This window comes from Ochotona princeps, chromosome 3 (genome assembly GCF_030435755.1).
Source record: "Ochotona princeps isolate mOchPri1 chromosome 3, mOchPri1.hap1, whole genome shotgun sequence".
Classification (NCBI taxonomy): domain Eukaryota; kingdom Metazoa; phylum Chordata; class Mammalia; order Lagomorpha; family Ochotonidae; genus Ochotona; species Ochotona princeps.
In genome coordinates this window covers 34,152,916-34,174,843 of record NC_080834.1, presented here as the reverse complement: position 1 = coordinate 34,174,843, position 21,928 = coordinate 34,152,916, and the positions used below count along the sequence as shown (strand labels likewise).

General features: G+C 51.5%; 1 protein-coding gene across 1 annotated transcript; it reads left to right on the top strand.

Moving 5' to 3' along the window:
- Positions 1-87: 87 nt before the first annotated feature.
- Positions 88-21,695, top strand: IFNGR2 (interferon gamma receptor 2). The gene is made up of 7 exons (XM_058661690.1): positions 88-336; positions 8,519-8,651; positions 12,820-13,025; positions 15,084-15,229; positions 16,287-16,446; positions 16,992-17,149; positions 20,992-21,695. The coding sequence occupies exons 1-7, from the start codon at positions 249-251 to the stop codon at positions 21,130-21,132; spliced, it is 1,032 nt and encodes a 343-aa protein (XP_058517673.1). The 5' UTR covers positions 88-248; the 3' UTR covers positions 21,133-21,695.
- The last annotated feature ends 233 nt before the right edge of the window (positions 21,696-21,928 follow it).

Here is a 21,928-nt window from a genome sequence, read left to right as displayed (position 1 = left end):
GTCCGGAAAGTCCCCGCGGGGGCGGGGGGCGCTGGGCAGGGCCGGGGCGGGCGGCGGCGGGCAGGGGCGGGGCGGGTTCCCCTCCGGCCGGGACGCACGCAGCCGCCGCCGGCGCCGGCGCTCGGGGAAGAGGCGGACCCCGCACGGCCTGCGCTCGCCATGGCGGCCGAGGCGGCGCCGTGAGGCGACTCGGCGGATCCGGAGCAGGGAGCCGCCGCCGAGGGGAGCCGAACCGAGCGCGCCGGGCCATGCGGCCGCCGCTCCGGCCTTGGCTGCTGCTGCTGCTGCTCCTGCTGCTGCTGCTGGGCGGCTACCAAGGCGCTGCGCCTGAGCCAGGTAAGCGGAGCCTGGGGACCCCCGAGGCCGGACGCCTGGCGCCGGGCCAGGGTGGGCGCGCGGGGAGCCTGCAGTGGAGTGAGGGGCTCGCGGGGTGTTGCGATCGGATTGGGGATCCACACGGTGACTGCAATGACTGTTAAGGGCAGCGGGAGTGCCCTAATCAGGCGTGTGTCCTGAGGTCGAACCGGGGCTCCTCGGAGTGCCTTCAAAGGGTAGGGGATCCCCAATCGGATTAGGAGTCCTTAGGGTGCCCTGAGCGGGTGGGGAATCTTCGGGGGTGCTCTGATAGGATAGCGGGTCTGCAAGGTGTCCCAGCCGGGTGAGGAGTCCACCTAGTGCCCCGGCAGGGTAGGGGGTGCGTGGGATGTGCCTTGGCAAGTGAGGGTGCGCGGGGCACTCTAATGGTTGAGAGTCCGGCACGAGTGTGGATGGAGAGCGGGGAACTCCAGGCACTGTCCGCACTCTCCTGTGCTTCCCTCTGCACCCTGGGACTTGTCAAACCAACCGCCCAGGGGAAAGCCAAGCAAACCCGGGGCTCTGGAAAAGGCCGCCGGTGCCGGCCGCCGGGAACTCGGCTCCCGCAAGGAATGCCCCGCCCAGCAGCCGCAGCAGAGACAAGCTCGGTCCTTCCTGCCCGCTGGGTACGGTGGAGGCCAGCAGGACGCCAGGGCCCCCTGTGTAGGACGCGTGAGCGGGACTCAGTTCTGACTTTGGCGAGGGGCGCATATGATCAGGGGGGTGGCATCCACATAAACGGGAAGCAGAAAGTCCCCCACCTCCAACCCTGTGGGAAGACAGCTGTCAGCTGACCCAATCCCAGCTCTGTCTCTTAACCCCGCCACTCACTGGGCAGACTCAGGAGCTACATGAAAAGGAAGCCGGCCTCTACGACGAAGGTGGAGGCAGAAGGAATGGTGTGTGTGTTTTTGCTGTCTTCTTTTCAACAGAGACGTGGATAGTACAGGGGGGAGGGGCACTTGAGTAGTCTCACCGATTCTGAAGTTTACTACCGTTTGAAAACGTTTAGCAGTTGGTCCTTCTACCAGTATCCCTTGCAAAGACTGAAGTTCTGGGGCACCTTGTCCCAGAGGATGTGTCTTGGGTTCCATGAATGTGTCAAACGCCTAAGCTGGAATCCTGACCCACCTCAGGTCTTGGTTGCCCTGTGTGTATCTCCTCCCGGCTCCGGGCTTCCTTGAGTCTTGGGGTGGGCTGCGGGCTGAAGGTTGGTAGCAGGGTGGGTGCTGGGAGTGGACTCAGATAGCCACCGCTGTGGGTTGTTTACATCTGACTCCCACAGGAGTAGACAGGTGTTCAGAAAAGACCTTGTGATGTTGCCGCGGTGTCCAGGTGCCTGCCCGTCCTTCTGATGACTAACTTTTATTGTGGTTCACAAAATGACTTTTCTGTAACTCATCGAAACAAGCTGGTTCCATAGTTATTTCGAAGAGTGCCTGTCTCCGATTTTGGAACTATTTGGAACTGTTCATACCAGACAATTTTTACAACAACTGGGATTGTTTATTTATTTGAAAGAGTTATAGAGAAAAAAGGAGAGACTGAGAGGGACAGATCTTCCATCCACTGATGTACTCCTCAAATGGCCACAGTAGACTGGCCCCAGCTGAAGTGAGGAGCTTGGAACTCTGGTCTTCCATGAGGTGGCCTGGGGCCCAGTGACTCGGACCATCTCCCGCTGCCTTCACAGGTACATTAGTAGGATCAAGAGTAGAGTAGACACGACTGGAACCTGTGCTCTTATGGCATGGTAGTGGCTTAATATGCCCGGCCCCAAACTGGGAAACCCCTTTTAACAGTAATTACCTAATAAGGGAATAGCGGAAAAGTTTCCGCACTTCTCCATAATTTATAGGTGTCCTTTGCAGTCATAAATTTGCTTTTACAGTAACAGAATAACAAAGAGTATTGGGGTCAGTTTTAGAAAGGGACACTTAAAGTATCCACCCCATTGCTGTAAGTGTAGCATAGTAGGATATCAGACCTGGGCCTGGCACGATAGCGCAAAGGCTAAAGTCCTCGTCTTGAATGCGCCAGGATCCCATATGGGCGCCTGTTCTAATATCGGTGATCCTGCTTCCCATCTAGCTCCCTGCTTGTGGCCTGGGAGAGCAGTCAAGGACGGCCCAAAGCTTTGGGACCCTGCACCCGCATGGGAGACCCAGAAGAAGCTCCTGGTTCCTGGCTTTGGATCAGGTCAGGTCCAACTATTGCAACCACTTGGGGAGTGAATCATCAGACAGAAGATCTTCCTCTCAGTCTCTCCTTCTCTCTGTATATTTGACTTTGCAATAAAAAGAAATAAATATTAAAAAAAATATATAAAGACCTGACAGACTGTGCAGCCGTGCTTTGTTAAGGGATGGCCTTTTTTCCTGTACAGAAGATGTATTCAACAGCAGGGGGGAGGAAGTTAATGTATTCTTGAGTTATGTAGTTACCTGAATGTTTCTGGAAAGATTTATCTGACAGAGTGAAAGAGAGCTTCCTTCTGTTGGTTCAGTCTTCAGATGCCCACAACAGCCAGGGCTGGGCCAGGCCACAACCAGGAGCCAGGAACTCCACCTGGGTCTCCCACACGGTGGCAGGAACCCAGGAACTTGGCCCATCTGCTGCTGCCTTCCCAGGCACATAGCAGGAAGCTGGATTGGAAGCAGAGCAGACGGGACTCCAGCACAGGCCCCAAGGCTTCTATTTGCAATTGCAATCTCTCTATCCTAATGTTGTAATGGATTCACTGTGTCTGTGTACCTTTGAATTGAATCATCTTGATCTGGTTGAACATTCAAGGCCTCTGACTAAATCCCAGCAGCACACAGCCACTGCGAGCCATTGTGTATCAGGAAGGCTCTTGCTGGTCCGTCAGCTTGGCACCTGTAACTGTCACTCAGTTGGCACTGGTTTGGACTAGCTGGAGATGATTCCTAACTACCATTCATAGAGCCTCTCACTGTTACCAGACAAGTCCTGGACATATTTTCTCCAGTGTGTCTCTTCTGTTCTTTTAAAATAGGTGGTGTTGCAGTTTTATTCCCAGGAAAGCCAAGCCATCATTACAGTGGTTATGGGAAACCTATTTTTTTTCCTGCAAGAGACATTTAGGTATTTCTAACATCATTTCTAGGCCATGCAAAATATCCCCCATTAAAACTTAACCGGTGGAGAACCGTGAGGCAGCCTAGCAGCTAAAGTCCTTGCCTTGAACATGCTGGGACCACATATGGGCTCCAGTTCTAATCCCGGCAGCCCCACTTCTCATCCAGCTCCCTGCCTGTGACCTGAGAAAGCAGTCAAGGATGGCCCAAAGCCTTGGGACCTTGCACCCATGAGGGAGACCAGGAAGAGGCTCCATGCTATGGGCTCCTGGCTTCAGATCGGCTCAGCACTGGCTGTTGTGGTCACATGGGGAGTGAATCAATGGACAGAAGATCTTCCTCTCTGTCTCTCCTCTCTGTATATCTGACTTTCTAATAAAAATAAATAAATCTTAAAAAAAAAACTTAAGCTGTAGTGATGCTGTCCCACATTGGGGAACGACAAAAACAAAACAAAACAAAACAAAACAAAAAAACATAAAGAATAAAACTTAACCTGGGACCAGCGCGTAGCAAACTAAACCTCTGCCTGAAATGCCTACATCCCATATGGGCACCAGTTCATGTCCCAACTGCTCCCCTTCTAATCCAGCTCCCTGATAATGGCCTTGGGAAGCAACAAAAGATGGCCCAAGTGTTTGGGTCTCTGCCACCCCTATGGGAGATGCAGATGAAGCTCCTGGCTCCTGACTTCAGCCTGGCCTAGCCCTGTCCCTTGTAGCTAGCTAAGGAATAAAAGAACAGACAGAAGGTCTCTCTTTAACTCTGCCTTTCCAATAAATCAATGCAATTTTTAAAAGAAAAAAGAATTTAGCCTGCTTTAGATTTATTGAAGTCAAGTCTTGTGTGTGGTTTTCTTGGCAGGGTCAGCCAGATGGCTTCATGAGCCTCCATATATGGCCTGCGGGCTGGTTGCTCCCCAGCCCTGGTTTATAGGAAGAGATTGATGAGCTAGATTAAAAACAGAAGAAAGGAAAAAAAAAAACACTTTAGAGCTTATTGAAGTACAGATTCTCAGTATGGCTGATCAATCGAGAACTTGCTTTAACTTCTTATCTTCAGTGCATCAAAGCTGTGATCGCTGGTGTCCACCGTGATCGCGTGTGGCTCAGGGCTGAAGATGTCACCGAGGGCACTCATTCTCACCTGTCACTGTGTACACGTTCAGCTCCTGGCTCTGCTTCTGACAGCAGCACTCAGCTAACGTGCACCCTGGCAGGCAGCAGGAGATGGCTAAAGTGCTTTGGCCTCTGGGAGACCTGGATGGAGTTGCCGGCTCCTGGTTTGGGTCTGGTCCAGCCCTGGATGTTATGGGCATCTGGGGAGTGTGGCCCAGCCTGGCTGAAGGAGGGAGACATTTAGAGAGTCAATTAGCAGTTGGAAAACATGGATGAGCATGCACAGGTGTGTGTATCTGCCTTTCAAATTCATGTTTCTTCATTTTTTATTTTTTATTTATTTTTTTAAAGATTTATTCTATTTCCATTACAAAGCCAGATACACTGAGAGGAGGAGAGACAGAGAGGAAGTGGAGCCGCCGGGATTAGAACCAGCGGCCATATGGGATCAAGGCGAGGACCTTAGCCACTAGGCCACGCTGCCGAGCCCCATTTTTTATTTTTAAAAATGTATTTTGTTTTTATTGGAAAGTCAGATACACAGAGAGGAAGATCTTCCAGGTACTGATTAACTCCCCCAAGTAGACGCAATGGCCAGAGCTGAACTGATCCGAAGCCAGGAGCCAAGAGCTTCTTCTGGGTCTCCCACATGGGTGCGGGAGTCCAAACACTCTGCTGCTTTCCCAGGCCGCAAGCAGGGAGCTGGATGGGAAGTGGAGCAACCCTAGACTCAAGCCAGTACCCATAATGGGATGCTGGCACCACAGGCGGTATCTTAGCCTACTATGCTTCTCTCTATAATTCTAGATCGTTCTGGAGGTCAGATGCCTGCTGTGGGTCTCCCAGGGTGAAAGTCCACACCCTTTTCTGGAGGCACCTGGTGGTCGAACTCACTTCCTTGCCCCCTCCAGCTTCCAGTGTCCCCCATGGCTACACTGGGCCCACCCAAGTGTTCCAGAACCATCTGCCTGACTTATTAAGGTCACCGGTTTGGGAACCCACATGTACCCTTTAACCTTGACTCCCCTGGACCTAACATAAGGTAGTCATGGCTGAAATACGTGTAGGGACACAGCTGCCTGTGCTGAGGACAGAACTGCTGCAAATCCTACTTGTTCCCCGAGGCATGTCAGCAGCCCTCAGCACATGGCATGGTGGGGTAAGTTGCCATTTCTAGCACTGCTATCCTATATGGGCACTGACTTAAGTCCTGGCTGCTCTACTTCCGATTCAGTTCTCTGCTGGTGTACCTGGGAGGGTAGCAGAGGATGGCTCAAGCTCTTGGGCCCCTGCACCCACATGGGAGACCTAGAAGAAGCTTCTGGCTTCTGGCTTGGGACTGGACCAGTAACAGCTGTTGCAGCTGAGGAACCTGCAACGAGACAATGGCAGAGCTTAACCCAGAGCCACAGTTTGTCATTCTGGAACCTAGTGACTCACCCTGAGCAGCCCAGGGGACCCAAGGGGTAAGCAGTGCCTGGGAGAAAGGTCACACAAGGGACAGGGAGGCCCTGGGTCAAGGGGTAGAGGGAACTGGTCATTCCCTCTGGGGCTCCCCACTTGCATTCTACATGGGAGGTGACTGATCACACTGGCATCTGGGCTGAGATCCCAAGGCCGGGGACTGGCCAGGCCAGGAAATCTACAGGATAAGATGGGCACGAATAACCCAGGGCAGGCCTCCCGAGGTGGGAACTGGACTGTTCCTAGGAAGCTTGCCACTTCCCCGTGGCATCATTGACTTCAGTGAATGTGGCCCACCAGGAGCACTGGAAAAGGAGGTGGAGGGCACGGACGGGTGATGTATGTCCTCCGAACTTGGTGGAGAGCTGGTCTGGGGACTGTGGCCGTGACAAAGCTGTATTCTCTCTCTCTCTCTCTCTCTCTCTCTCTCTCTAGATTCATTTATTTCTATTGCAAAGGCAGATTTGTAGAAAGAAGTGACAGAGAAAGATTTTCCATCCACTAGTTCCCCAAATGGCCACAATGGCTGGAGCTAAGCGGATCTGAAGCCAGGAGCCAGGAGCTTCCTCTGGGTCTCCCATATGATGCAGGGTCCCAAGGCTTTGGGCCGTCCTCCACTGCTTTCCCAGGCCACAAGCAGGGAGCTGGATGGGAAGTGGAGCTGCCGGGATTAGAACCGGCGCCCACCTGAGATATGGCTCTTACAGTTGGAAGAGTAACCTGTTGAGCTACTGCACTCACCCCAGGGTCATCTTCTTGTTTTTCCACTTGGGGTATAGATGCCCTTCCCTTCTCATCACCCCTAGATCCCCGGGGAAGGGTCCCCAAAGAGGGAGGGAAAGAGGAAGACAAACTTCTGCTGTTTCCTCCCCGACATGGAGGCTAGTGAAGGGACCAAGTGGCAGGCAGCATCATGGTCCCCAGACATGGCCACCTGGTAGGGCTGGGATTCCGTGAGTCTGTTTACCCATGGGACAAAAGAGGTTTGGGGAAGTGCCAGAAAGATGGGCAGAGCAGCCAGGATTGTTGGGCCTGGTGAGTCTGGGGTCATTCATCATAGGGTGGATGAGGGAAGCAGGAGGGTCCCGCAGGGGTGGGGACGGCAACCCAGGACAGGACAAGGGCCGTCATGTCTGATGGGAGCCACAGGGACCTGAGCCCCACAGGAGGAAAAGGAAGATTCCAAGAGTCCCAGGGGTGTGGCGGGGAGGGGGCGTACCCCCAGACCTGCTTGAAGTCCCCGCTGCACTTGACAGCTCCTGGTGGGGGAATCTGCCTGGCCTAGAGTGCCACAAGGGCTGCCCTGCCCCCTCTGCCTCCAGCCCCCAGGTCTCTCGGCCTTTTGTGACTCAGACCTGCTGGTTAGCCAGTTGTAGAAAGATCCAGAAGGAAGGTCAGCCAGAATGGATTCCTTCAGAGCAGAGGAAGGAGGTGGAGGTGGGGAGGGAGCCGGGCCAGGCCTGGGCAGCTGCTCTTCAAGGCTGGCTGTCTCGGGTGAAACATGCGGTTTTTGAGTTTCCTGCTCTGAATTCTACAACAGCATGTTTTTCTTCCCACTTCTGAGTGTTTCTCATTAATCTTGCTATCAGAGAAAGTGTTGTCAGCGCAGACTTCCTTTCTAGAGAAGAGAGACACCCTGCCCCGTCGCTGCTGTCTCAGAACCTAGAGCTGGAACCCCAGACCCAGGAGGATCTGCCTGAGGTGGGGGTGGGGACTTAAGGGGGTCTCTTCCAGATCACCCCAAGGAGGCACTTCCTGCACACCTGGGGAGTCGCTGTCCTCACTGTTCCTTGCCCCTCAAACATTCCTCACTCTTGGCCTGAGAATGAGCCAGAAACTTGAGGGTGGTGCCTGAGAACCTGCCGTATACAAGGTCCTTCAAGGTCACACAGGGTCCACAAGGTCAAAAAGACAGTTCCCACCCTCCCATGAGCCTCAGATCTAACTTGGGGTATTGGGGGTACACTGCCTGGTGCAGGTGGCTTACTACACACTTCCGTGATATTCAGTGTGGGATGAATGCACATCACATACTTAATCAATATCAGCTTCACTACAACCCCCTGCCTGGCAGGGCAGGGCAGGGCAGCGGGGTGCTAGCACTCATGCCTCCTTCCGGAAGCAGACACTCAGGCTGCCACGGGTGATATAACCTACTCAAGTCGCATCAGACTGGGTTGCACTAGAACTGGTCAAATCCTATGAGTTCTGTTGGTAGATCTGGAATCCCAGAATGGCCAGGTCCTGCCTATGACGACAGGAATCCTGCACCCAGGAGGGAGACCCTGGGCACTTCACTCCCCTCCACTCCCGACCACTGACTATGTCAAGAGGACCATCTCGGTCATCCAAGGTCAGGGGGCCATTGCCGGTAATACTGTTCTGCACTTTGACCCGAAGGAAGTTGTGTACATATCTTTAATAATGAGCATTAAGTATTGTTGGAATTTATCTCTTTCTCTCTCTCTCTCTTTCTCCCTCAAGACTCTGTTTACCAGCTGTCCGCTCCCCAGAACCCGAAGATCCAGCTATACAACGCCGAGCAGGTTCTGAGTTGGGAGCCAGCGCCTCTAAGCAATGGCACGAGGCCTGTGGTCTACCGGGTGCAGTACAAGTAGTAAGCTGGGTGTTGCTGGGAAAAGGGGGTCCTGTCTGGAGTGTTATAGGCTCAGTGGAACCCAAGCACCAGCTGCTAGGTACTGACTCATAGCAGGGTTAGAAGCCAGTCTGTGGGAAACAGGCCTATTTCTGGTCCTTTTTTTCCTGAAATGTATTGATTTTTATTGGGAAGGCAAATTTGTAGGGAGAAGGAGAAACAAGAGAGGAGGATCTTCCATCCATTGAATCAATCCCCAAATGGCCATAATGGCTAGAATTGAGCCGATCTGAAGCCAGGAGCCAAGAGCTTCTTCCAGGTCTTCCATGTGGGTGCAGGGTCCCAAGGACTTGTCCCATCCTCCACTGCTTTCCCAGGCAGCTGGATGGAAAGTGGGACAGCCAGGACACAAACCTATGCCCTCGTGGGACACCAGTGCTTGCAGGTAGAGGATTAGCCAATTGAGCCATCGTGCCAGCCCCTGCCTGTATTTTCAGGTGTCTGCACAGATAAATTTCATGAGCCCTCACTCCTCCGAGGGCTTGGATCTGATGGGTTCAAGGTCTCTACTGTGCAAGCATGTAGCTTCTCAAGTTGGCTGCTCTCAGGCTGGGAAGAAGAGAGGCAGGGACTTCCAGCTTCTACCCTCCACCTTCTTTCTCTTTAAAACTCTGATTTTATTGAAACATACAGGCCATCTTTGGCCTCTCAGTTACTTATAATGAATTCTGTTTCTCTGTGGGGTTTCGATTTTGAATCATGCATTATTTCAGCCCCTTCATTTTGTTTCTCACCCCCTCTGCGAGATTTAACATACTTTGTCACACTTTCGTTTGGCGCCAGGCAAAGCCCAGACAGAAAGAAGACATGGAGAGCCCATCTGCTCAGTTCCTGTTTGTCTTGTTAAATCGCTTAGTGAGGGGCTGGTGCCTCATGGTGGTAAGCGTCCCATTTGGGCACCTGTTCATGTCCCGGCTGCTCCACTTCCCATCCAGCTCCCTGCTTATGGCCTGGGAAAGTGGAGGATGGCTCAGATCCTTGGGCAGCTGCACCTACATGGGAGAACCAGAAGAAGCTGTTGCTCCGGGCTCTAGATCATCCCAGCTCTGGCCATTGTGGCCATTTGGGGACTGAACCATTGAATAGAAGATCTCTCTCTCTCTCCTTGTCTCTGTAACTCAGATAAAAAAAAAATCTTTAAAAACACTTGGTTACTTGAAGAGGCCAAGAAACATTACTGGCCAAGTCGTTTTGCATGGCTAGTAAAGAAGATGTGAAGGTGGGTAACCCTCTGTGCTGTGAGAGCGCCCCCAACAGTTCCTGGCAATGCACATTGTGGGAAGACTGCATGCATGTCAAGGTTTTTATGCTTGTTGACAAAAATGAACATCTTTGAATTCTGTTTCCATGAGCTTTTGGAAATACCCACTTACCGTTCATATCAACTGTTTGCAGAATTCACCAGCAGAGCCCTTTTGGGAAATAAGTCTATTATGTCCCTTCAGAGTAACAGAAACGTCTGTATTACCTTTGCCCTGAGTAGGTAATCCAGCCCCACTACTGCCCAAGGAAGAAGCCAAGTTATATTCATGAAGATATACATTGAAGTGTTTATTCGTATGCATCAATGGGAAAATTGCCAGTGGTGGTATGTTAACTTATGATTGAGCTGCTGGCATTACTAAAACAGATGGCTAGTTGTAGGCCAGCTGGTAGAAGTGGCAGTGGCATAAAGTTTGGAATGCATTTGTAGCCAAGGGCAGGGAGGGGATGGTGAGAATTATTGGCAGTGGCTTCCCAGACGGCTTCTTTTTAATTTTTCAATATCCTCTGTAACAAACTTTCCCACCCATGCTAAACTGGGTGTGTTTTCTACAACACACACTGAATCTTCTCTTCTGGTAACTGTAAATGACATAAATGAAACAATCTGCTAGGCTGTTTGTGTACAATTTGTGGGGCCCAGTGCAAAATGAAACATGGGACCCCTTGTTGGAAAGTAGCAAGAATTTCAACTGCAGAGCATCGAACTGGGCACCGTCTAAGAGCAGAGCCTTGTGTAACTGGGCAGGTCATGTGAAGCTGGCTGTCCCCTTAGCATTCAGGAAACACAGTAGCCTTCCTAAGAAGCAGAGCACTGGGATTTGAACCAGTGCCATGTGGGATGCTGGCACCACAGACCAGCACTCCGTCTGCTATCCCACAGCTCCAATCCCTTGCTATTCATGCAAATGCTGCAATCATTGCCTTATTTTTACCTTCTGCAAGCAAATGGGGAAATGGCTGCTTTTCCACTTTCCCTTCGTGTGTCACCGGTGATTTCAATCTGGAGGCTTAGACCCTGAAGCTTTTCCAGGAAGCAGTTCAGGCAAAGACATTTAACCTAGCAATTAAGATGTTTCTGTGGATGCGCACATCCCATATTTGAGTACCTGGATTAAAATCTTGGCTCCATTCCCAATTCCTGCTTCCCTCTAATACATGCATCCTGGGAGCGGGGTGGTGGCAGCTCAAGAGTTTGAGTCCCTGATATCCACATGGAAGACTTATATTAAGTTTCTGGCTCCTGGCACTGGCAAGATGGCTTAGCAAGCTCATCCTGTGTCTGAAGCACCAGCATCCCGTATAGGCTTTGATTTGAGTGCCCACTGCTCCACTTCCTATCTCACTCCCTGTTTGTGGCCTGGGAAAGCAGCAGAGGATGGCTCGAGTGTTTGGGCCCTGGCACCCATGTGGGAAATGAAGAGGCTCCTGGCTTCAGATCAGCTCAGCTCTGGTCGTTGAGGGCGCTTGGGGAATGACCCAGCAACTAGAAAATCTGTGTCTCCTTCTGTCTCTGTAAATCTGCCTCTCAAATTAAAAAAAAAAATCTTTATTAAAAAATTCTGGCTCCCAGGCTTAGCGTGGCCCAGCCCTGGCTGTCATGAGCATTTGAAAAGTAAGCCAACAGGCAAAAGTTGTCTGCCTGCCTCTCAAATAATCACCAAAAATCAGCAGAGTTAAAGGAATGGGGAGGCGACAGAACACGATCAGAGAGCCCCTGGGGAGCTAAGGAGTGCGGCTTTCAGGCTGAATGGCCTTTGGGTCCAAGTTCAACAGCCAAAACTGGCAGCGCGGAGGTTGGAGGTCCCTAAGACTTTCCTTTTTGTTTTGTTTTTTTTAGAAATTTATTTTATTTTTAATGATGCTTACATAGTTGAGAAGGATGCGTGCCCACGTGGACCGCTGATTGTGGTGGGAAGGCTGAGGAATAGGGGAAGTGGATGAGACAAGCTTCCAATCTTTTTTTTTTTCTTCCTCTATCTTGGGGAAGAGGGAAGAGAAAGGGAGAGGGTGACTCCCAGCAGCCTAACCGCATCAGTACCCAGGGATGGGGGACGGCCTCTTGGTGTCATCCCAGGGTCGTCAACGTGGAGTGTGTTCTGAGGATACTACTTAAATGTTTTCTTATTTATTTTTTAGGAGATTTATTTATTTTTACTTGAAAGGGTGATTTATGGAGAGAAGGAAAGACAAAGAGAAATCTTCCATCTGCTGGTTCATTCCGCACATACCTGCAAAGGCCAAAGCTAAGCCAGCCTGAAGCCAGAGCCAGGAGCTTCTTCCAGGTCTCCCACGCAGGTGCAGGGTCTCAAGGCTTTGGACTGTCCTTGACTGCTTTCCCAGGCCGTCAGCAGGGAGCTGGATGGGAAGTGAAGTAACCAGGACATGAACTGGCACCCATATGGGATGCCAGCACTTGGAGAATTTACCAGTCAAACCACCGTTCAGGCCCCAAGACTCTGTATACTTTGAAAAAGCCATCAGTGACCCCTTCTTGGAGCATTGTTCCTGAGGTCAGGCAGAGAGGCAGTGCCTGTGGTTCGGGCCCTTCCCTCCATCCTGGCCTGGGATGCTGGGGCTCAGGGCAGCTGCACACAGTAGGAATCCTCCTCAAAACCTGTCCTTGGAAGCATGTCCCCAGGCAGGGTGTTAAGCATATTGCAGGAGCTGTTTGCTAGATTTGTCTCTGGCACAGCTGATTCCTGCCTACAGGGTTCACTTGGGATGGAGTCATGACCTTGCATTTGTGCTAAAATCCACTGAATCATAATGGGTGAGCTCTACCAGAAAGCTTTTAAAAAGCAGCCCTTGGGAAACTCCGACTGCAGGGGCGTTCTGCGAACTGAAATGCATCTCTCCTTGCCAGCACCACTGGGAGGTGGAATGATGTGGCTGGGAACCACGTGGAGGTGACTTGTACGCAGATCGCTGCAACTCAGTGTGACTTTACGGCTGCCGGCTCCGCCAAGGGCTTCCAGCGGCACTACAACGTCACCTTACGTCTCCGCGCCGAGCTAGGAGAGCTCCACTCAGCATGGGTGACCACGCCCTGGTTCCAACACTACCGCAACGGTAAGAGGACGGACTCCGGGCACAGAAACCTCTTGGGTCCACGGGCCTCAGCCCAGCCTCTCTCTCTCCCAGAGCAGCCCGCAGCAGAGTGGGTGCACAAACCCGGGAACACAGCCTGGAGGCAGATGCTACGGTAGACCTGGATCACAGACCTTATTCCCTTAGGAAATGCTCTGCTGCTGCCGTAGGTTGTAGTGGTCCCACTCTCATTTCACCCCAGAAAGTGGGCAGACCCCGAAGCTAGACACCAAGCCGGCCTGTTGGCCCCCCTCAACCTGTTCTGACCCAAGTCCTTCCAAAATTGAGGACTCTGCAGTCAACTCTGATGGGCACCTGGTATACAGTAGGTGTTGAGTAAATAATTGCTGAGTGACCGACCGGTTACACCAGCGTGTTGCCAACGATGGGAAGGTGGGCATAACAAGCCTGGCATCCTGTGTCTACAGGTCACTTGTCCCAGTGATGATTCACTGGGCACTTGGCCAGCAGTGCCAGCTGTTGCATGTCTCTCCACTCTCTGGCTTATGCACACAGAGAGCATGGAAGCTGAACGTGGTGTAAGGCAGTTGAGGGGATGTAAATGCTGTCCGGAGACTTAGCAGATTGTGGGGTTTGTGCTGTTGGCTGGGATTTCTAGAGAAAAAGATGTGATCCTGGGTAAATATGGGAAATTCTATGGTATGTGTATTTTGCCCCAAGATTAAAGAGAGAGAGAAGGCATTTTCACCATCTGAGAAATGGGAATGAACTCTTCAAGGGTGGAATTGTAGCCCAGGGTTGTGTGACCCCTGGGTGTCTCACCTGCTCTGTGAACCATTCCTCCCACAGTGTTTTGAGAGAAGGGAGACTGCTCCCTCCTTACCCCTACCCCTCTCACCCCAAAGATGGGTGTCAAGTTCAAGAGCAGGACTCTCTTCCGAAGGGCAGGTCTCACTGAGTGTGGCTGTTTAGGACCATCTGTGCCTGCACGCCTGTTCCCACGTGGGAACGGATGTGTCTGAGACCATGTCCCTTGCAGGTGCTTGCACATGGTCCCTGCGCTTGACCTGCTTCTCCACGCTCAGCTAGAGCCAGTGTATGCCAGGGTCATGGACAGCAGCTTTACAAGAAAGAGTTCTTTTTCGCCAGCAGCCAGACCTTGGGCGTGACTCTGGCCGGTGGGCCTATATCTGCCCTACGACATTGTCTGCACTCAGCCCCTCCACCACAAATGGTGTGGGATCTGAGGGCGCAGGAACAAACCTTAGGAAGAGAGACATGGCCTGGCCAGATGCTGACCTGCAGCTCCCAGGGGAGAGTAGGGAAGTGCCCAAGAAACGCAGCCCCAGGTGCCGCCTGCAGCAGTGGGACTGCCCCCTTGCGTGCGAGAGAAGGCTCGTAGAAACCGAACTTTGGCCTGGGTCACTCATTACCCAGTACACATGCTCACTTGATACATGCCATCACCTTCCAGTTCTCATCATGAGTCAGTCCTGGGCCTTCTGTAAAAAGCCTTAATACATACACCTCCCAGGGCAATGTCTCAGCTTTACATCCACACAGCACTGCCAGGAACTAGCCAGTGAGGGCTGGCCCATCCCTTCCCCTCCACGTGTACACTTGACCTTCGGTCAGCTTTCCAGTTCTGTCCCTCAGAAACTGATAAAGGCATCACGTAGCCATGTCCCCAAGGCAGACTTGGACTGACTCATGCCAAGAAGTACAAGGCTATGGCATTTATGAAGTGATCATGCGCATTAACAGATAGCATGGGACATAGGATATATTCACACATGTTCCCCAGCTTCGATGGGGTTATATCACCCAGTACCCTGTGGAGTGTCAGGGGTGCTGAGAGGGTGCTGCAGGCACTGTGTCCCTTCCGGCACCCTAAGACAGAATTCGAGCAGGTTCTCTTGCTGGCCCAGGTGACAGATCAGCATCCGTACCACTGCCTGTGGCACTGTCTGTTGGAGAGTGATTGAGCAGAACCCTCACTGTAGGTCAGGGACCCTGCACAGGCACCACACTGTGTCTGTGCATTAACACGGGCACTTTGGGTTTGTGATTACACCTCAGTGACCGTCGGGCCTCCACGGGACGTGTGGGTGACCCCCGGAGAAGGCTCCCTGGTCGTCATGTGTTCCCCGCCCTTCAACATCGACAGCTTCATGGTCACTTTTGACTACCACGTCCACTACTGGGAAAAAGCAGGCACCCAGCAGGTCAGAACAACTTTCTTCTTCATGTTGATTTTCTTTAGAGCTTCTTTAAAATATATATATTGTTTTAAAGAAGGTATGTGTGTATTTGAAAGGCAGAGTGAAAGACAAAGAGCTATCTACCATATTTTGTTTCACTCCCCAGGTTGCTTAGGACAGCCAGGTCTGGGCCAGGCTGAAGGGGGCAGACAGGAAACTCCATCCGGGTCTCTCCCATTGGTAGCAGCACCAGGGCCATCCTCTGCTCCTCTCCCAGGAACACTGTAGCAGGGAGCTGGAGCCAAAGCAGGGCACTGCAAGTAGAGGCTTAATCCACTGTGTAACAGAGCTGGCCCATGTCTTCGTGGAGTTTCTGACTTAGTAAAAGAAAGAAAAACCTCCTCTGGGCTAGTAGTGCAGGGGCCTCCCAGCTTCTGCTTGGAGTCCAAGTTAATCCTCCTTTATAAGAACCATTCCTGAGGCTGCCTCTGGGGAGATCTCCCACACCCCCACCCCACCATGGTGCTCTGATGGCCGCTCTGTGATAACACAGCAGCCCCACGTCCCGGGTGCACACTTGGCCAGTGCCTTTGGAAGTGAGGGGAGAAGGCCCACAGGTGCGGGAAGCCTTGACTGGTGCCTGATGGAGAAGCAGCAGCTCAGAGGGGTTTGGTCAGCCCTGGGGATGCCGGGAAACCCCTGCCCAGAAACCCCTGAGATCCCCCGGACTGAAACCAGCATTGCGAAGCAGTACATTTCAGTTCAAACCAGGAGCAGGTTGGGTTGATAAGGAATGTTGTTCTCAAAAACACTGTTTTTTTGTTGACTAACTTAGAGGTGTCCAGTTGAGGTTGACTGTGGAACCCAAAAGATGATTTGAAGGGAGAAAGTGTTAGTCTCAAATTAGGATGTACCGAATTCCAGCTCTGGGCCCCAGTTCCCACCTACAACTCCACAGATGCCCAGCTGCCTCTCCCTAGCCCCCATTACCTCCCAGCCCTAAAGCCAGCAGTGCCCACTTCCCCTGCATGCAGGTATGAGGGTGGTGGATAAGGGAGGTTGTGTGGTGTTCTCTTGCCAGGTGAGAGGCCCTTTCAAAAGCAGCCCCATCTTGCTGACTGATTTGAAGCCCTTAAGAATGTACTGTTTACAAGTGGAGGCACGGCTGGTCTGGACCGCGCAAAACATCGTCCGACCCGGCCATTTCAGCAACATATCCTGCTCCGAAACCATAGCAGATGGTAAAGTTGACCTCATCCGGGTCCTCATTTGAATGCTGCTTACCAGAAATGCTTGGTACTGAGCACAGTGGGAGGGGGTGACCCAGAAAGAGGGGGCCAAGATGAGCCCTGGCTAAGGGCTGGGTCCCCAGGGCTGCCACGCAGCCAGCCAGCACCTGCTTGGGTGAGCGTGGCTGGGCATGCCTCATGTGCGCTTTTTGAGGTCAGAGACTTTCTTGAGGTCTGGTTTGGTTTTCTGATTTGGGGACACTTGCATATGCAGGAGAGAGCTCAGAAGGGGACTTGGGTCTACATTTAAAACTCAGTGGCTTCACGGTCCCTTTGTGCGTGGAACCTGAAGGCCATTTGACCAACCTTCACATAGCAGCATGTGGGGTCAGGGAGGACTTTCCAGTCGTGGTGTGAAGTCAGCACACAAAAGCTTTCCGATTCCGGCTATGTGGATGAGGCTGCGCAGCTTTCATGGGCTGAGTCACACGAGGGGGTGGGTGAGGGAGTCTGCCCTGAATGCTCCTCCTGCTCATTCTCAGATCATCTTTTTGTAGCCTCCACCAGGTATCAACAAATCCTGCTGATCTCCCTTGGGGTCTTTTCGTTCCTGTTGGTCCTGGCAGGAGCTTGCTACTTTCTGGTTCTAAAATACAGAGGCCATGCCAAATACTGGTTCCATTCTCCACCGAGCATCCCACAGCATATCGAAGAGGTAGGTGCACACGCCAGGAATGGCTGCTTGGCCTGGCCATCCCTCAGGCTGCAACAGTGGACAAAACTGTGTGGACACTGAGGGGTTTTTGTTTGTTTGTTTGTTGCTGTTGTTGTTTCAAAAACTGACTATTTATGTGCAAGACAGAGTTAGACAGAGAGAGGGAGGGCCAGACAGAAAGATCTCCCACCCACTGATTCACTCCCCAAATGACTACAGTGGCCAAGGAACCTGGAACTTCATCTCCATAAGGGTGGCAGGGTCCCAAGCTCTTGGGTCATCTTCCACTGCTTCTCTTGGTGCATTATCTGGGAGCTGGATCAGAAAGGGAGTACCCCCAACTTGAATAGGCATGCATATGGAATGCTGGCATTGATGCAAGTGGCAGCTTAATGCGCTGAACCACAACATCAGAGCCCCTGATATTAGTTTCCATTGGTACCAAGTTATTCATGCATGCATGCTCATAACTACGTTATTCTCAATAACTGGGTTTGGAAACAATCTTAGTGTCTATTGAAAGCTGAGAAGAAAACAAGAAAATGCAGAGCACACTCAGTAGAATAGTATACAGCCTTAAAAAGGGAATTCCAACACATGTGCCAATAACGATGCACCTTGAGGAGACTGTGAAGTAAGCAGACACAACAGGGCAAGTCCACGTGTGTGAGCATCCTCTCCAGAGGCAGAGACACAAGGTGGGCCGCAGGGAGGGAAAGGAGAAGTTAGTGTTTAATGGGTGCCCAGGCTCAGTTTGTGAGATGAGAAGCATTCTGGCTGGTGGTGATGGTGGCAAAACTGAGGGTGGCTGATGCCACTGAACTTTAGGATGGTTCAGATGGTAAGCTAAGGGTAAGTGTTTGGGGACAGCAGGTTATGCCGCCATTTGGGATACCTATGTCCCATCTTGGAGTGCTTGGGGTCAAATCTTACCTGCCCTGCTCATCCAGTGCCTTGCTCGTGTGATTGGGAGGCAACAGAGCATGGTCCACGGGCCTGGACCCCGCCACTCACGGGGGAGACCAGGTTGGAGGTCCTGGCTCCTGGCCTCAGCCTGGGCCAGATGGTGGACATTTGGGGGGTGAGCAGCAGGTGGAGGATCTGTCTGTCTGCTTCTCTCCCCCTCACTTTTAAATAAATTTAACATTGGAGGGAGGGAGGGAGGGAGGGAGGGAGGGAGGGAGGGAGGGAGGGAGGGAAGAAAGAAAGAAAGAAAGAAAGAAAGAAAGAAAGAAAGAAAGAAAGAAAGAAAGAAAGAAAGAAAGAAAGAAAGAAAGAAAGAAAGAAAGAAAGAAAAAGAGAGAAAGAGAGAAAAAGAAAGAGAAAGAAAAAGCAAAAGCAAAAGCTAGCTAACTAGCTAGCTGGGGCTGGTACAGTGGCTTGCAAGCTAGACCTCCTTCTGCAACGCTGGCATCCCTTTTGGATGCTGGTTTGAGTTCAGGATGCTCCACTTGTCTTCCAGCTCCCTGCTTATAATCTGACAAAGCAGTAGAGGAAGGCTCAAGTCGTTGGGCCTCTGCTCTCATACGGGAGACCTAAAAGAGGCTCCTGGCTCTGGATCAGCCCAGCTCTGGGGCCATTACAGCCATATGAGGAGTGAACCAGCACATGGAGGATCTCTGTCTCACCCTCTCTCTCTCTTACTCTGACTTTCGAGTTAATAGATACATTTTTTAAAAGAACCACAGTAATGTTTTTAAAAGATAAAGCTTCCATTTAAGAAAAAAGAATGGGAGTGAGATGGTAAATCATATGCTATGTGTATTTCTCCCAAGTTAATTTTTTCTTTGGGAAAAAAAAAAAAGGAATAGGGTTGACAAAGGTTCCAGGAAGAACTGAATGATTTTCTCTTTCATGTGTCTCAGGGAGTGAACTAGGGACTGGAAGTGTGCTCTCTCTTGCTGTCTCTCTCTAAATGTCATTTTGCCTTTCAAATTAATCTTGGAAATCAGAAAGCCCCAGTCCCCGGGCAGCACCAGCAGGTGGCCCCAGAGGCGCCTTCTCTCTTCTCGGCAGCCTATGGATTTCTCACCAAGTAGAAACTAGGACAGTCAGGTGCTGGGCCCCAGGGGATCCCACAACCTGACCCTGGAGGTTGAATCCAAAGCGGAGGGAGTGGAGGCCAGCGCAGGGCTGCCTCCCGGCCCAGCAACAAGGAACCACGAGCTGCTCCTCTGCTGAGAAGTCCGGATTGTTTTGTTTTTTAATTTTTGATATTTTAGGAGGTGTTTGAGGCTGTCTGAGTCATACCCACGAGGATGGCCGCAGGAGCCCCATGCTTTCCCCTGTCTAACTTTCACCCTCCATGTAAGCCAGGGAGGGTCACAGGTGCAAGCAGTCACGAGGCACTCGCCGCCACAAGGGGGTTCTCGAGCCATTTTCTCACTGTGCAGGCGTAGGTGGCATGGCCCACTGCACACCTCGGCCACACAGCCTGCCTGCTGCTGCTGCTGCGCCCAGGCCGTGTGAACACAACAGCGTGAGACGAGAGGGAACACAGGAGAAAATAGTGAGAAAGCGGCTACAGAGAAGTTTATGTTTTGATTGCGCTTGGTGGGCACTAACAGAGCCAGGATGCTGCAGGTGCTTGGTCAGATTGCCTGGAGACCCGTAAGCGCTGCTTCACACAGGCATTTTGAAATAAAGTTCCCGAGAGGGCCTAGCGGCTGAAGTGCTCGCCTTGAACGCCCCGGGATCCCATATGGGCGCCAGTTCTAATCCTGGCAGCCCCACTTCCCATCCAGCTCCCTGCTTGTGGCCTGGGAAAGCAATCAAGGACAGCCCAAAGCTTTGGGACCATGTACCCACTGGGAGACCCGGAAGAGGTTCCTGGTTCCTGGCTTTGGATCGGCGCAGCACCAGCCGTTGCAGTCACTTGGGGAGTGAAACATCGGATGGAAGATCTTCCTCTCTGTCTCTCCTCCTCTCTGTATATCTGCCTTTCCAACAAAAATAAATAAATCTAAAAAAAAAAAGTTCCAGAGAAACAAAAGCCATTTGAGGGGGATAATGGAATTCCAGTGCACCTGAAGGATGGGCCTGGATAGAGCCAGCATGGTTCTTGCCATTGGTGGAAAAGCATATGCCGGGTACCCTCTGGCCGTGACTTCATTCCCCGTGAGGCAGGATTGACCTGAGTCATCCCAGAAACTATTTGGTTCCTTTGCATTCAGCTCCCTCTGGACCAGTAACGAGATAAACAAATGAGCTCTTCTTTGGGGATCAATACTTACTGACTGGTACTAACTGCTACCAATAAAGCAGTCTTTACCATAAAAAAGAAGTTTGTTTTTTGTGTTTTGGTTTTGTTTTGTTTTGCAGTGAGCAGAGCAAGATTGATTAAAGTCAGAAGCCCTCCTGGTGGGGAGTGAGGGAATTCCAGGAACAGAAGATGAGGGAAACTTTTTTTTAATAAGTTTCACTCTCCAGGTGGCCCCAGTAGTTGGGACTGGGCCAGGCTGAAGCCAGCAACACCATGCAGGTCTCCCGTGTGGGTGGTCGGGGACCAAGTCCTTGGATCATTGTCCACTGCCTTCCCCAGGCCTGTTAGCAGGGGGCTGGCTCATAAGCCAGCAGCTGGGATTCAGCCATCACAAGCAGTGGCTCAGCCCACTGTGCCACAATGCTGGCCTCTCCGTTAGAACTCCAGGAAGCCTGCACTTTCCTCGCAGTCTTGTCATTGACCCACCTGTCACCATATATAGCCCATGTCTGTTGGAAGTTGCTGCATTGTTGATTAGAATCAAGCTGAACCAGAACAAAATACAACCAGGCCATCTCACATGAAAGCCGAACATCTGCTGCCTTGAACAGAGAAACTAATTTTGATTTTGTCTTTCAAGTACTTAAAGGACCCGGCCCAGCCCATCTTGGAGGCCTTGGACAAGGAGGACAGCTCACCCCGGGACGACTGTGATACCTGGGACAACGTGTTAATCGTTGCACTTCCGGAAAAGGAGACCGAGCTCCTACCCACCCCTTGAACTCCAGCGCTGGCCCTGCCTTGGGAAGAGGACTCAGATCCAGGGAGCGGCCGCTGTTTCCGCCCGGACCCCGCCGAGACCCACACTCCACATTCCTACCTCAGAGAGACTTCCACTGCCCAGCCAGAGGCAGCGGGTCTACTAGGAAAGCCAGACTAAACTCATTAAGAATTTTCAAAATGTTGAAAGTTTCTAGGATGATTCTATGGTGATAACTCAGAAAAATTAAGACTTCTTTTAAACACTAAAAAGGCATGTAATGATAAGCAGAATGCCGTGGCACACCTCTCTCTCTCCTCTCTCTCTCTCTTTTTTTTTTTTTTTTTTTTTTTTTCATTGCCAGTTGGGTCAGGTGGTCAAAAGACCAGGACCTCTCCATGACTGTTCTGGGGCCCCTGGGACAAACAAGTCACTTCTGTACCAACCTGTCCCCAACCAAGGACACTGCACAGACCACTCTTGGCCAGTTTAAGGGCCTAAAATGTGATTTAGCCTGTAAATACTTTTCTTGTAATTTAAATGACTTTTTTTTTAAGCCAGAAGTAAAAGATGATAAACTTTTTAAAAGCCTGTGCGAAGTCTTTTCTCTCCATTTTGCCTTATGTTAGCCTGTTTTCTGCCCAAGTTTCAACCATTTAAAACAGTCATTCATATCTGGAGGTAGGCCTTTGGGCTAGTGCTTGACCTGTCAGTGGATACCCTTGCCCCACGTCAGAGAGCCGGGTTGGAATCCTGGATCTGCTGTGGGCATGGACATAGTCATTTCTGTCCCATGCTCTTGCCAGACAGCGAACTA

What these genes read in the sequence shown, in the direction of transcription:
- IFNGR2 (XM_058661690.1), top strand. Translation starts at nt 249, where the DNA reads ATGCGGCCGCCGCTCCGGCCTTGGCTGCTGCTGCTGCTGCTCCTGCTG. An exon ending in CTCCGAAACCATAGCAGATG is followed by an intron (nt 16,447 to 16,991) that starts GTAAAGTTGACC and finishes ATCTTTTTGTAG; the next exon opens with CCTCCACCAGGTATCAACAA. An exon ending in TCCCACAGCATATCGAAGAG is followed by an intron (nt 17,150 to 20,991) that starts GTAGGTGCACAC and finishes TTGTCTTTCAAG; the next exon opens with TACTTAAAGGACCCGGCCCA.